The sequence below is a fragment of the Trichosurus vulpecula genome, chromosome 7, assembly GCF_011100635.1.
Source record: "Trichosurus vulpecula isolate mTriVul1 chromosome 7, mTriVul1.pri, whole genome shotgun sequence".
Taxonomy (NCBI): Eukaryota; Metazoa; Chordata; class Mammalia; order Diprotodontia; family Phalangeridae; genus Trichosurus; species Trichosurus vulpecula.
In genome coordinates, this window is record NC_050579.1 from 51,010,655 (window position 1) to 51,026,187 (window position 15,533).

Genomic DNA, 15,533 nt, shown 5'->3' on the forward strand with positions numbered 1-15,533 from the left:
GGTCATGTACCTAATGAGTGTCTGAGGTCAGATTTGAACTCGGGTCTTCTAGCTTCAGGCTCAGCTCTCTATCCACTGCAACACCTAGCCTGCCCCATCCTGGATGAAACATCCTGAATGTGTGACCTGGGCCAAGTTGTTTAACCTTTCAGTGCTCCCAGGAAATGTTCTAGAAGTTGCAGAGAATATCTAAATGAGCATTAGTGGATAGGAGTTCCCTGCACCAATTAAATACAGGTCCTATATAAAAAAATAGATCGATAAATTCAAAACATTTTCTCCCTAGAGCTTTTGAGAAATATTGTTATATGATTCTCTTATAATAGTGCCTCTATAGACCCTTCTTTTCTTTTTTTTAAATATTAGATATTTTTATCATTACAACAGAGACTTTCAGTTTTCTTCTACCTTTTCTGTGATTTAGATTTTCATGTTTTTTTCTTACTCGATTTTTGTTTTTTTATATTCATTCATTTGCATCTTTCAAAGTTTATATTCCTTGGACAGATAGGTACTTCACCAGCCATCATAACTTTAAATTTCAATTTTTAGTTTAGATTTTAAAAGGGCACATACAGAAGACTGGAGCAGGGACAGGTCAGAGTAGCTCAGTAAAATAACGTGGATGATCATTTAGATGGCTAAAACTTAGTCCGGGAGCAGCTGGCAGGAAAAGCCAAGGACATCAAAAAAGGAGAAGGACCCTTAACCACTGCTCACGGGGCTAGGCTCATAGCACATGGGAGCTATCTACTTCTTACTTTGCTTCTCTTTTTTCTGCCACGGAGACTGACTTGAATTGGAAAGAACAGAACAGAAGTGACTGATGGCAACACTACTGCTCAAGATAAGTAGGGAAATAGTGAGAGGCCTCCAAGGTCCCCCAGTGAGCTCAGCACCTGGCCCAGGTGAGTTCACCCTGGATGCTGAACACTGGCAGATATGATTGCTGAGCCCTTGTCAGTGATATCGGAAAGCTTGTGGAAAGCAGGAGAGGTGCCACAAACTGAGTTGGGGGAGCAAATGTCCGGATTTTCCAAAATGGGGAACAGAACAGTCTGCAGACTTTATGACAATGAGACTATTTTTGATTCCTGGTATAAAATTCTAAGAACACACTATTAAAGAAGTGAGGTTAGTGAACAACTAGAAAAGAAAGCTTTGATCGCAAACATCCAGCAAAGGTTCAACAAAGACAATTTATAGCAGACTGAACTTATTTCATATTTAACAGGGTCACTAAATTGGTAGGTCAGGAGATTTCTGTAGATGTAGCTTCCCTACATTTTAACAAAGCCCTTGATAGAGTCTCATGTTAGTCTTGTGGAAAGATGGAGAGAAGTGAGTTTAAATGATACAATTAGATAGATTTGGAACTAGTTGCCCAAATCCAAAGAGTAGTAATGGCTTGATGTCAGCTTGAAAGGAGCTCTCCAGTAGAATGCCTGAGGGATTTCAGTACTATTTAACATTTTAGTAAATTACTTGGATGAAAGCATACATGGCTTGCTTGTTAATTTTGCAGATGACATAAAGCTGGCAGGAATAATTCATACACTCTGTGATAAAGTCTAGGTCCAAAAACGTATTGAAAAGCTAGAACTTTGGGCTGACTCTAGTAAGATGAAATTTTAGTAGCAATAAATGTGAAGTCTAAAGAAAGGGCCGCTAGGTGGCGCAGTGCATATAGTGCCAGGCCTGGAGTCAGCAAGACTTCCTCCTGAGTTCAGATCTGGCCTCAGATACTTACCAGCTGTGTGACATTGAGCAAGTCACTGTTTGCCTCAGTTTCCAATGTCTTTGTCAGGAAAACCACATGGACAGTGTTGGCATTACATCACAGAGTCATGAAGAGTTGAACATGACTGAACTACTGAGCACTATTTCTCTACCTCTGCATAAAGATGAAAATTCTCCTGTGCACTGCCCTTGTCTGACCAAATTTGGAATGTTTTTTCTTTTTTTCATTTTTGAGTGCCTCCATATTTAGGACATTGATATGTTGGAGAATGTTCAGACTACCAGGTTATAAAGACCTTCAAGTTCATGTTATATGAGGACTGGTTAAAGGAAGAGAAAGCTTGTTGTCCCTGGAAGGAAGACCCTAGAGAAATGGTGCAAATTGTAAAAAGGGAAATTTATAGTCAAGATAAGGAAAAGTTTCCTAATGATTAGAACTATCCCAAACTGTAAATCACTGCATCAGGAACTAGTGGGTGCCCCCTCTTTGGGGGGCCTCAGACAAAGGCTGGATGACAACTTAGATGTTAAGGAAAGCATTCCTTTGGAAGGAGTTAATGACTGGATGGTTGCTGAGGTCCATCACAACTGTGAAATTCTGTGATTATATAAACAATCTAAATGTTCTAAAAATCCCCTACGTTTGACATGACTTGAAGCCTTTTGCCCCGATGCATTTGGCTCCTAAACACTTTGGTCTAAAGAATATAAATTATTGGAAGAGGGTAATTAGAGGAATCTCCTAAGTTAAGTACTTTTGGACTGTACTTGGAAATATAATTTAAAATTGATGGGACACAATCGTCGACTTTAAGGTAGTCCTTCTACCAAATGTAGAACATGGCTGCACTTCCCTGCAAAAAAAAAATTACCCTCGTGAGTTGCTGTGGCCAAAAAATGCATTGTGTTGAAGGGGGTGATGAGCATCTCAAGACTTAGTGAGCGTGGCCTCTCGGACAACAGGCAGGGCTTCTGTCATGAGGTCTACATTGAAGTCTTTCTGGCTTGATCAGACCTGAGCAAGCTTGATGTGTTCTACTCCCTTGGCCTTCAGGAGCTCAGGACTACCCCCATACTCTAAAGATGCATCAAAGGAAAAGAGGTTCAAACTAGAACCAGTAATGAGCCAAGAGTCAGCTGCTGAGGCAGCTCCCTGGCCTAGTGGATGGAGTGCAGCACTTGGAGTTGGGAAGGCTTGAGTTCAGATCTTGCCTCGGAATGTACTAGCTGTGTGACACTGGGCAAATCACTTGACCTCTCTCAGCCTCAGTTTCCTCATCTGTCAAATGTGCTGGGGAGTCAAAAAAAGGCAAAAGACAACCCTGCTCTCAAGGAGCACCAAATATAATGGGGAACACAACATGAAAACAGTGGTGTACAAACAAGCTATATCAGCACCTACCTTGTGGGATTGTTGTGAGGATCAAATGGGTGAACATATGTAAAAAGTTAAAATCTTAAAGCACCATATAAATCCTGTCTTCTTACTGTTGTTGTTAATGCATATTCCCCATTTGTAGGTGTAGATAATTGTGGTCGCACAGTGATGGTGGTGGTTGGAAGAAACATTCCTGTAACATTAATAGATATGGACAAGGTAAGCTACAAAAAGATCCCACCTTTTAATTAATAGTGCTCCTTGTGGAGAATATACTCATACTCATAAGTTATTTGCTAATTAATTGTAGTACTTATATTGTAAGGCAGATTTATTTGTCTGTGAGGAGTAGTCTAAGTTCTTAGGGTATGTAAAATGTCAAGTTTGGCATTATACTGTAATGAAAATTGAAACATGAAGACCTTTGCTATGATATATATATTATAAATGCAATTACTTTGCTGTTGAAGTGAGATAACAAACCTATGTTAGATTCTTTTTCGGTTTATAATTTTATCATCTATTCAGATCTTAAATGTCTTGAAGGATTTATGGTCAACTCTTAGTCATTCAAACAATTGAAAGGGAACTAGGTATATGAATAATCCAAAATATTATGTAATTTTAAATTTATATTTGACTTTCTGATGAAAATTCATTCAAAATAAATACATATGTTGAAAACTTGACTTCATAGAAATTTTTAGGATTCTTATTTATGCATTTTATCATTAGTCATTTTCTGTGCTCTCCAGAATAAATTCTCCTTTTTGAAAAAGAAGCAAACATAGCTGATACAATGTATGCTATATTCTGTCTTATTAATAGTAATTTAAAAGCTGCCCACCTCCACCACTCCAAGCTGGTTGTTTGATCTTTTCTCTTGATACTAAAGGCCAACATTAACAGTTTAGTCAGTATCCAATTCACAATAACCCCTTAAGTTGCCACCCCTTTGCTTTTTCCTTTTTTTAGTGAATCGCCCCATATTATACTATGCCTACCTATCTTGTCTTTGTACTTTTAAATTTCCAAATTTCTTTTAAATTTCCTCTTATTTGTGATGGCACATTTGTCTTAAGTTAGCACTGTGACTTCAAATCCTAGTTTTCTTAGGTATTAAAAATCTCAGCTTAGCATCTGCAGGTTCAAATTGATTTCAATGTCATTATTAAAGATAATAAATAAAAACCAGGCCCAAACTGAGCTGATACCAGTTAATATGTTCTTTTATGGTAGCAATTGGTCACGTAAGAGTCATATGGACACTTAATAGAAATGTAGAAAGTTTAAAAGATAATAAAGGATTAGAAAATAATGCATTGGAGGAAAATGGCAAGAATAGAATTATTTGGCTTAGATAAGAGAATTGTGGTTAGGAACCTGATAACTTTTAAAATATGTGGAGTAGGTATTTCAACACTAATACGAAATTCAAAAGAAATACATTATAGTAGTATATATGAAAGATGTTAAGCATTGGAATGGTTTGTATCCTTGGGGAGCTTTAAAAGTAAGCTTAATTCCTTTCGGCCTGATTGGATGACAGGAGATATATATACTAGGTAACACCTCAAGGCTTTTTAAGTCCATGTGATTCTTTGAATTGCACTGTTCCAAAAATGACCTTTATTTTCCCCCCTTATATCTTTTCCAGGCTCTGTTATATTTTATCCATGTAATGGATCACATTGCTGTAAAAGAATATGTCTTAGTATACTTTCACACACTTACTAGCGAGTACAATCACCTGGACTCTGACTTCCTGAAGAAACTCTATGACGTTGTTGATATCAAGTTAGTCTCATTTTATTTTTAATAAAGGAGGGGTACTTGAACAGTGGTCCTTCTCTCGCTCTCGCTGTCTCCCCCTCTATCTCCTCCTACTCCTCTCTCTCTCTCCCTCTCCCTTTCCCCTCATGAAATGATCTCTTATATTATTTTGTACTCTAAAAAAACCTTGACTTTCTCCATATGACAAGAAAGAAGCATGCTTGATACACACACACACACACACACGCACACACACACACACGTCTGTATTAACTGTATTAACCTCCCTTAATATGAAGCCCTCTCCCCAACATAAACTCAATTTGAACATTTTTAGAATTCAGAATTATTACTAAAAATTAAAACTGCAGTTATAAAGTCATATGTATAATTTTTATAAATGGTTTATGTCTGGCATTAGTCAGTCAGTATGTATTTAGTAAGTGCCTACAGTGTGCCAGGTAACTGTGTTTATCACTGCAGCTACAATGAAAGGCAAAAGACAATGCAAAGACAACCTGAAAACAACTACGTACAAACAAACTGTACTAACTTTAAGGAGACATTTTGTCAGCTTAGTTTACAGAGGAAATTTTTAACAATGGAGCTGTTGAAAAAATAGGGTATCCTGCTTTGGGAGCTGTCTAGATCTCCACCACCTGGCAGGAATGTTGTAGAAAGGATTCCTGCATCAGAAGGGAGCTGGGACCAGAAGCCTTCTAAGGGCCATCACAACTCTTTAGATATAATAACATTCACACTAGTGTCTAACAAAGTAGAATATTCTACATGTAGAAAAGTGTGTGTGTGCCTGTTCCTGGGGGTATCTGTTAGAGGTGGGCAGAAAAAAATGATAGTTAATGAAAATAATTTAAAGGTAAACGTATTACATTTTTGTGGCCTAGCTAAAAAAAATTTCCTCATGGTAGCTGACCCTATTAAAAACTGCCACATTGAAATGTGATAAATGTTTTCATGGTGTTTTCAAAGGCAGAGAATCAAGGGTTTAAGTTGTTGTCTATTACATAACCACAAAATAGCCACCATCAAACAGACACGTAAGCAACAAAGAAGATGATCTGGTCACATGGTAACTGCAAAGGATAAGTAATGGACAGCCCATTTGCTCTATTGGTATCTTTACAATGTTAAGAGAAAGCAAGGAAGGACCCTGACGTGTTAGTAGATAGTGATCTACTATAGAGATTTGGTGGGCATAAGTAAGAGCTGAACAGTCTGGGCTAGCATGAGTGAACTGGATGAGAGCATTTGAGCATATCAGATCTGGTAATAAAGAATGCCCTCAGAACAGATAACATTAAATACTTTTCTTAGTATTTTTAACCCATCCTACAAGTGAACACCAAAAGGCTAAGTTACTTTGACAAAAATGTTATGCGTGTCAGTAGAAAAATATATTGAACTTACAAATTCTGGTGTTCCATCTTGAACTCAAACCTAAAATTTCATCTGTGAAGCTGATGGAAGAGCCCAATATTTAATATTAACACAGGCTATTGCATTAGCCTGCTGGTGGGTCTTTCTGCCTCAAGTTTCTCCCCACCCAAATCCATACTCCATCCAACCACTAAAGTGGTTTTCCTAAGTTGCTGATCCAACCATATCACTCCCCTACTCAATAAACTCAGATGTCTCCCCATTGCTCCTAGGAACAAATAAAAATGCTCAGTATGGCATTCAAAAGCCTTCATAACCTAGTACTCTCCTGCCTTCACAGTCTTCTTATACCTTACTTCCCAACAGGTACTCTTTAGTAAAGTGCCACTGGCCTCTTGGCTGTTCCATGAGCATCTCAACTCCACGTATTTTCTCTAGTTGTCCTCCATGCCTCGAATGTTCTCCCTCCTTGTCTCTATCTGCTGACCTCCCTGGCTTCCTTTAGGTCCCTGCTGAACTCCTACCTTCTACAGAAAGCCTTCTCTAACCCTTTTTAATTTTAGTGCCTTCCCTCTATTAATTATTTCCTATTTATACTGTATACAGTTTGTATATATTTGTCTTCATGTTGTCCTTCCCATTAGATTGTGAGCTTCTTGAGGGCCTGAACTGTCTTTTGCCTCTTTTTGTATCCGCAGCTCTTAGCCCAGTGCCTGGCACATGATAGGTGCCTAATAAATGTTTATTGATTATTATTAATCTTGATATAAGCGTTTAGGCTGAAGTATAAAATAAGATGTCTGGCTGTGGCAGAGAGGTAGTACAAACTGTCATGAACCTGAATCCTAGTTCTGCTACAACTGTTAAGTAATTATAGCCCCTTGGCCATTTTGAACCTCAGTATATTCTCCTGTAAAATATACAAGTGGTTTCAACCCTTTATGGTTGTTGTGTTATTGCCTGTGATTAGTTAATCATGATTACTGCCTAAACTAATACTGATTTGAGGTGCTTCAAAACTTGCTTGCCATATCCTTAAGGTAAGACTGGCCATTCTGCCAACACACACACACACACACACACACACACACACACACACACACACACACCCACACACACACCCACACCCTTCTTTTCTTTTTCCCTCCCTCCTTTTGTCTTCTCCTTCTCTCTCTCTCTCCCTCTCTCTCTCTCTCTCTCTCTCTCTCTGTGTCTCTCCCCCCCGTCTGTCTCTGTCTCTCTCTCTCTTTCTCCCTCCCTCTGTCTGTCTGTCTGTCTCTCTCTCTCTCTCTCTCTCTCTCTCTCTCTCTCTCTCCCCCTCCTCCCCCTCCTTTCCTTCTCCTCTTCCCTTCTCCCCACCTTTCTCTCAGTCTGTTTTCATTTTTGCCCGTGATATTTCAGGGTTTAATTTTTTTTTCCCATAGGAACCACAGTATAGTTAGTCCCACCCAAAGGTGCACTAACAGAGTTAGAAATTATATCTAATATTGCTCTAATAAAGAGGCATGAAAAGATCTCAAAATATCCTTCCATATCATTAGTTTTGAGCCTTGGCTTTAATCTCAGTGACATGAGCCAGAGCTATGAAAAGTTTTTTTCTTTCAGTGTTTAAAAAGTCTTTAGTTATTCAAGAAGATAGTTAACAATTTTATGGGACTCACTTTTTTTTTCTTCTTTTTTTAAATCAGATACAAGAGGAACTTGAAAGCAGTTTACTTTGTCCATCCAACATTTCGATCAAAGGTAGAGTATATACACATATATATGTCATTTGATTAAACTGGGCATGTTAAACATGTTGTCTATGTCAAACACTGAAATATTTCTCGTTGTTGTGGTTGGCACTTTATTTGTTTTCCTCTGCTTCTTAAGTGAATTTTTGTACTGGTTCCCTACTAGTAGAATATTTCTCATCATTGCATAGTGTAGTAATTGACGTCTGTATGAATACCTGCGTATTTGTGAGTGAAAATCAAGTAATGACGTTATGTTTTCCATATTATGAAGCTGAAGTTGGAGATAATTCGCGAGACTACCTAGAAGGATTTGTGTGATTGACTGCAAGACCATAGACACTGACATATGATGACAGCATGGCATGATGTGTAGAATACTGAGCGTGGAGTCAGGAAGACTCGTTTAAGTTTTCACCTCTGACACTTGTGACCCTTGAGTGAGTCAATAAATCAATTAGCAAGCATGTATTAAGTCCCTACTATGTTCCAGAAAGTATATTAGGTGCTGTGGGGATGTAAATACAAAGAATATACAGTCTTTGTTTGCAAGGAGCTTAGATTCTAACTGGAGAGAGATATGTGAGTGTATATGTATGTGTATGCACATACATGTATATATGCATACAATATTTTTTACTGGTACAAAACATGTATGTTTATACATATACACACACACACATGTACATGCATACACACACACATACACATATGTGAGAGGAAGCATCTTCTCTCCCAAAACATTTTATTTAACTACCGTGTGTGTGTGTATAAAATGTATGTGTTTTTATTTACAGAAAGAAATCTGAGTTTCAGAGAGATTAATGATTTTATATTTCCTATTATCCTCTCTCCCAAATTATATTTCATTTAACTACTTTGTATAACGTATATAGTATATATTTTACGTAACATTATAATATATATAATAATGTTAATAATTTCTTTGTTGCTGTGTGTGCATTATATAATAGAATTTGCTATTAATGATATATTAGTATGTTATTAATAACAATAATTATACAAAGTAGTTAAATAGAATAATTTGAAGACAGGATACTTACTACCTATTGAGGGGAGGTAATCTAGAAATATTAAATCATTATCTCTCTGAGCCTTGAATTTTTTATTTATAAAATGGGGGTAATAACATCCTTTGTTTCACAAGGTAGTTAGAATTAAATGATGTAATGTATGTTAAGTGCTTTGTAAATCTGAAAGTTCTATAAATGTCAGCTATTAAATTTCTTTAATCCATTAAACTGGAATAATCACCTATACTTTTGGAAATCTGACCCTGGACTTTAGAAATATTTATTGCAGTCAGACTTGTGTTTTTTTTCCTTTGATTCTGGTTTTTATTTAGAAGACTGCAGTAGTGTAGGATTTGATGCAGTGAACACTGCATCAGCCATAAACAGGAGCACCCAGAAGAACCTACCACCTCTAGGGCATCCCCTTTAAGTTTGGACTTTGGGTAAACAACTTTTGAGGTCTCTGCCTTCCCATTTTTATGCCTGACTTAATGTTAATAACATCATCAGTAAAGATCATCAAATAAAATTATCGTTTATATCTTTTAAGGAATCTTGTATGATTTGGCATATGCACAGGAAACAGTTGTGTTGGAAGAGAATCTTTAAAGTGGCATTTTGTTCTACCTACTCAAATGCTTTTTAAAACTCATTGGCAAATAGCCCAGAGGAGTCTTTTATTCTCTACTCTTTTCAGTCAATTGTATAACTATAATGATGTGGTTTGCTATTGACTGTGATTTGCAAAAGGCTGCCCATACCCTCCTTAAATCTTTACTTTCAAGGGTGCTCTTCAGAGATGTAAATATTATTCTCATAAATTTTTGCCATGTAGGGAAAATAGGTATATATATGACTCAGTAGTTATTAATATTTTCCCTGGTCACCCCTTTAAAACATTTTTTTCCAAGTTTTTGGCTCTTCCTCCTTTTTTAAATGTCTTATTATATTATAGATTTAGAGCTAGAAGTAATCTTAGAGGCCAAATGGTCCAGAGATCCATAACCTGATGTCCATAAACTTGTAAAAAAAATTTTTTGATAACTGGATTTCAGTATTATTGGTTTCCTTTGTAATACTATGTATTTTGTTTAAAAAAAAATTCTCAGGGGTTCATAGGCTTCACTAAGCTGCCAAAGGAATCCATGACCAAAAAAAGCCTACCCTAACCCCCTCAAAAATGAAGAAACTGAGAATCAATACAGACTATTTCTATATATACTTAATTTAATTATTTTTCTCCATTTTTATTTTCTTTAGTTCCATTTATAATGTTTCATGTAGCACATCAGGAACTGTAATGTTAGAGGCCAAATTTGTATAATGAAAAGAGTTTGTTACAGAAGTCTTGAAAAATATTTTTTCATTTTCCATCTGTTCATTAGCCTTCTAATTTCAGCCGTTAAGGCTACTTGGGATGATCTGGATTAACTGGGTTTTTCATTCTGCTTTTCATAAACTTGCTTTATCATCTTCTGCTGTTTCTCATTATTTTATAAAGCAGTACTATAAAATCTTCAACTGTTCTTAAGATTTTATAAACAGATTTATGTGCTAAACTGGTATTGCCCTTGGCTGACATCCCTCTGTCTGGTAAGGAGATAAAGTGTTTGCTAGCTAAGGCAGCTTCTTTTTTGGTCTTAGCATAGTGATGTTTGATTAGTTAAACTTCACTGGCAAACGGTGATATTTTGAATCAGTGTCTGCTCTTTTATCCATTTCCTATTTTCTGTATTAACAGTTCATTTAACTTAGACCTCAGCTTCTCATTTTTATTCTTATACTTTGCTATTGATGTTTATCTTTGCTCTAACAAGTTAGTGATCTGAGTGCACACAGGTGATTCACATAAGACTTCCTATATCAATAACAATATCTTGTCTGTTAAAATGTAAATTTCATAAGAGATAGTCAAGAGACCTATGAAATATTTCTTGTTGCCTTTAGACATACAATAAAACCAGTTCCTTTATTTCCCCCTCTCAAAAGAAGTTTTGAACCATCTTTCCATTTAACTCCAATTTCTTTTTGTCTGTTGTTTATAGTGAGAATGTCAAGATTCCTATAGGAATATACCTTGTTTTACTAGTATGCTAAGATTCACACTTTGAAATTCTAACCATTGTGTTAATTTATAGACTTCCTAGAATTATATCATTCTTAGCACCTTCTGCCCCCTTCTACACCATTCTGTCAGTCACTGCAAAGACAAAAGAGACTGAGGGCCATTTTGTATGTTTATTTTTTTTCATAAATTGCCTTGGCAAAAGAATCAATCACTAAGTAGCCAGCCTGTTTTTGATGCAGGTAAAAATGGAGTTTGTCAAAAAACTACATGATCCTTAACATCCCATCTCTTTACCGTTTCCTTTAAAGAAATGACACCTAATTGCACAAAATAGTTGTGATCTGACCAATTCAGAGTACAGTTGGAAGATTACTATTTGAACACTTTACTTATATTAACTTTATTAATAGCAACATCACACTATTCACTTATTAGGCTTCCGGTCAACTAAACCCTCTAGTTCTTTCTCACAAAAATTCCCACAAACCAAATGTTCTCCCTTCCTTTATTTGTGCAGTTAATTTATTTAAAACCAAATGCAGAACTATACATTTGTGCCAATTAAATTTCATCTCATTGGTTTTGGTCCAGCAATCCAACTTATTAACATAATTTTGAATCCTGCTTCTGCCATCAATCATAGTAGCTATCCTTGCCAGTTTTGTGTCATCTTTATATTTAACAAACATGCCTTTCATTATTTCATCCAAATCACAAATTAAAATATTGAACAATACTAGACCAAAGAAAGAGCTAATTGATATGGACCTTTGGATTGTAAATTGATTTTAACTTAACCCTTATGAAAACAACAGAAAAATTAACTCCCCTAACAGACATACGTGTATTTGTGCACACCCACAGACAGCATCTTGTTTATCAGAAACCCAAGTAATCAAAAAGTTCAAATGTCTAAATTTTTTCATAATTCTGAACAGTTAGAGGAGAGAGAGAAAAAACTCAGCCAGGTCCCTTAACTTCTCAGTGCCCATCTCCCATAACTCTTTAGGATTAAAAGTCACAAAGAAGATGCAGATCCATGTTGATAGAAGAAGTTCCTCACTGGAAACTCCCTATACTGATCACAGGACTGATTCAAGAAAAAGATAGATAGTCCATGATGTGAACTCTGAGAAATTCTGAATCTCACTTTGATTTACTAATGAAAGATTGAATTGTGTTCATTATAGTTTGTGTTAATCATTTTTTGTAATTTTTATTCTTTATAAAGTAGTAATTAATGAAAGATATGATAGAACATTTAATAATTCACAGTGGTATTTGTGCTTTTAAGGTTTGCGAAACACTTTAAACATTCTCTCAATTTCAACTTTATGACAGCTCTTTAAAGTATATGCTACAGGTCTTATATCCAGATGAGGAAACTGATATACAGTGAGCTCAAGTTGCTTTCCCACATTAACAGTGAGAGTTGTTGGTTGGGTTTAAGTCTAGGACTTTCTAAATAGTCTAGCACTCCCTGCACTATACTGTTTTGTCTTGCTGTTGACAGAAATACTTACTTTAACATAATTTCCCATTATTACCTGAATGAACATCTATGAAGCACTTATTATAGACCAGACATTGTACTAAGTGCTGTGGGTTCAAATTCTAAAGGTGATATAGTTCCTATCCTTAAGAAGTTTATAGAAGAAACTGTACTGATAGGGAGCAGTGACTAGAAATTGTCATAGGAGTGGTTAAGTAGCATCATGTGACAGCTGGTTGACATGCCATTCCAGAAGCAATGGTAGTGTTGATTTGATTACTATTCTCAGAGTAAGAGATAATGAGGTGTAGTAGAAAAGGAAGATAACCAGGGCAAACCATGGTTGGGAGAGTACCCTCTTCTGGACCTTCTCCAGCATACCATTGTCCTTCCTGCAAAGTGGCATCTAGAATGGAACACAGTACTCCAAAGGTGGTCTGACTGGAAAAGAGTACAGTGGGACCGTCACAGCGTTTTTCATGGAGCCCAAGATCACATTAGCCTTTTTCAAGTTCTATATTATACTGGTGACTTATGTTGAAACTACAGCCAACTAAGATCCCCAGATAATTTTCAGACAGTCAATAGACATTTATTTAGCCCCTAATGTGTTCCAGGCATTGTACTGAGTGCCAAGGATACAAAGAAAGGCATATGACCACTTACAGTGTAATGGGGAGACTACATACAAATAACTATGTACAAATATATAAATTAGATAATACTGATATAAATTAGAGATAATTAACAGAGTGTAAGCACTAACTTTAAGAAGGATTTGGAAAAATCTTAATATAGAAGGTAGGATTTTAGCAGGGACTTGAAGGAAACAAGGAGGGGGGAAATTCTAGACATGGGGGACAACCAGTGAAAATGCCAGGAGCTGAAGTGTCTTGTGATACTTTCTAGCCATGTCTCACCTATCTTGTACTTGTGAAAATATTTTTTTTTAAACCAAGCATAAGATTTTAATTTTATCCCATTAAGTTAAATTTGCCCTGTTAAATTTAATTTTGTTAGTTACAGCTTAAGCTCACACTTCTCAAGGATTATAAAGATAAAATGAAAATATATGTAGAATGCTTTGTAGACCTTAAAGCCAAGTCAAAAATTGCACCAAAGTTGTGAATCTGGGTGACATGAAGGATGATGGTACCCTCACCATTAATAAGGAAGGTTGGAAGAGAGACAGATTTGTGTACAAAAATTATGAGTTTTATTTTGGACACGTTGTTTGAAACATAGGACATCCAGTTAGATCCAGTTTGAAATGTCCAATAGTGGGTAATGCATACCTGAGATGGAATCATTGAATATGTAGTCAACTACAAAGAGAGAATTGAACCCAGGAAAGATGATCAGGTCAACAAATGAAACAGTAGAGAAAGAAAAGAGGCCTCAAGACTGAGCCATGAGGCACAGCCACAGTTAGTCATGACATGCCTGATGATCTGTAGCAGAAGCTATCGAGGAGCAGTCAAGACAAGAAAAGAACAAGGACAATGTAAGGTCAGAGAGTGGGAAATATCCAGGAGGAGAGGGTAGTCATTAGTGTTAAGTACTACAGAGGTCAAGAAGGATGAGAGTTGACAGGAGGCCATTAGACATGCTAACTCAGTCATTCATGGTAACTTTGAAGAAAACAGCTTCAGCTGAGTGACAAGGTTGGAAAGCAGCCTAGAGACAGCTTAGAAGGGAGTGAGAGGGCAGTTTCCAGACTTCTCAGCCCACAAACACCAAAGACAATGGAGCAAATCAGTAGGAAAACTGCTAGATCTGGGTGAGAGAAGGGCAGGGTCCAGCCCCAGCCCTGGGGGTGGGGGAGGTGGTTCAGCAGCAGCAGCAGGAAGCTCCAGCAGCTTCTTCCAGAGTTCCAGAGGTGGCTGCTTCTGGCCCCAGGCCCACACAGTGGGAGGAATCAAGCAGCAGATCAGAGCGGGATTGCAGGGAACACTTTGCTGGTGCAGAGGGAGGATTCTCTTGCTTTGCCCTGCTTGGATCTGCGTCAAGATCCTGGTTGGCAGTTCTTGGGGGAGGAGGAGTGATGGTGTGGCAGAAGTTGTGGTGACTGTGGAGAGGGAGTTCTCCTGGTAGTTACATGGCAGAAAGGAGTGCCTGCACTCACAGAACAGAGCACAGGCCAGGAGAGGAGTATCACACCACCTCTGAATAGAAGTATCTCTGAAAACAGCAACGCCAAACCGCTGAAGTTTGGGACAAAGCACTCTCCTCTCTGAAAGCAGTCATACCCCAACCAAAACCTCAAAAGTCAAGTAATTGCTGGGAAAATGACCAAGAAGTATAAAAGTCATTAGACTATAGAATCTTTTTTGGTGACAAGACTGTGGAGAGGGAATCCTCCTGGTAGTTACATGGCAGAAAGGAGTGCCTGTGATCGCACACCAGAGCACAGGCCAGGAGAGGAGTATCATGCCACTTCAGAATAGAAGTATCTCTGAAAACAGCAACGCAAAACCCCTGAAGCTTGGGACAAAGCAGTCTTCACTCTGAAAGCTGTCATACCCTGACCAAAAGCTCAAAAGTCAAGTAATTGGCTGGGAAAATGAGCAAGCAGCATAAAAGGACTCAGACAATAGAATCTTTTTTGGGGACAAGATCAAAACATACAGCCAGAAGAAGTCAACAAAGTCAAAGACCCTACATCAAAAGCCTCCAAGAAAAACATGAATTGGTCTCAGGCCATGGAAGAGCTCAAAAAGGATTTGGAAAGTCAGGTAAGAGATGTAGAGGAAAAATTGGGAAGAGAAATGAGAGTGATGCAAGAAAATCATGAAAAACAAGTCAGTGACTTGCTAAAGGAGACCCAAAAAAATACTGAGGAAATAACACCTTAAAAAATAGATTGTCAAATGGCAAAAGAGCTCCAAAAAGCCAATGAGGAGGAGAATGCCTTGAA

At 37.3% G+C, this 15,533-nt stretch overlaps 1 protein-coding gene across 3 annotated transcripts in view; it reads left to right on the forward strand.

The window, feature by feature from the left end:
• GDAP2 (ganglioside induced differentiation associated protein 2) overlaps positions 1-15,533 on the forward strand; it is a 72,301-nt gene that overhangs the window by 35,585 nt on the left and 21,183 nt on the right. For 2 of the 3 annotated variants that reach the window (XM_036767006.1, XM_036767007.1), the window contains exons 10-12: positions 3,261-3,337; positions 4,776-4,915; positions 7,978-8,032. In XM_036767006.1, the coding sequence (XP_036622901.1) occupies positions 3,261-3,337; positions 4,776-4,915; positions 7,978-8,032 (272 nt within the window). Of the gene's footprint in view, positions 1-3,260; positions 3,338-4,775; positions 4,916-7,977; positions 8,033-8,296; positions 8,414-15,533 lie in introns of those variants that run through there. The other variant, XM_036767008.1, reaches the window with a different exon arrangement.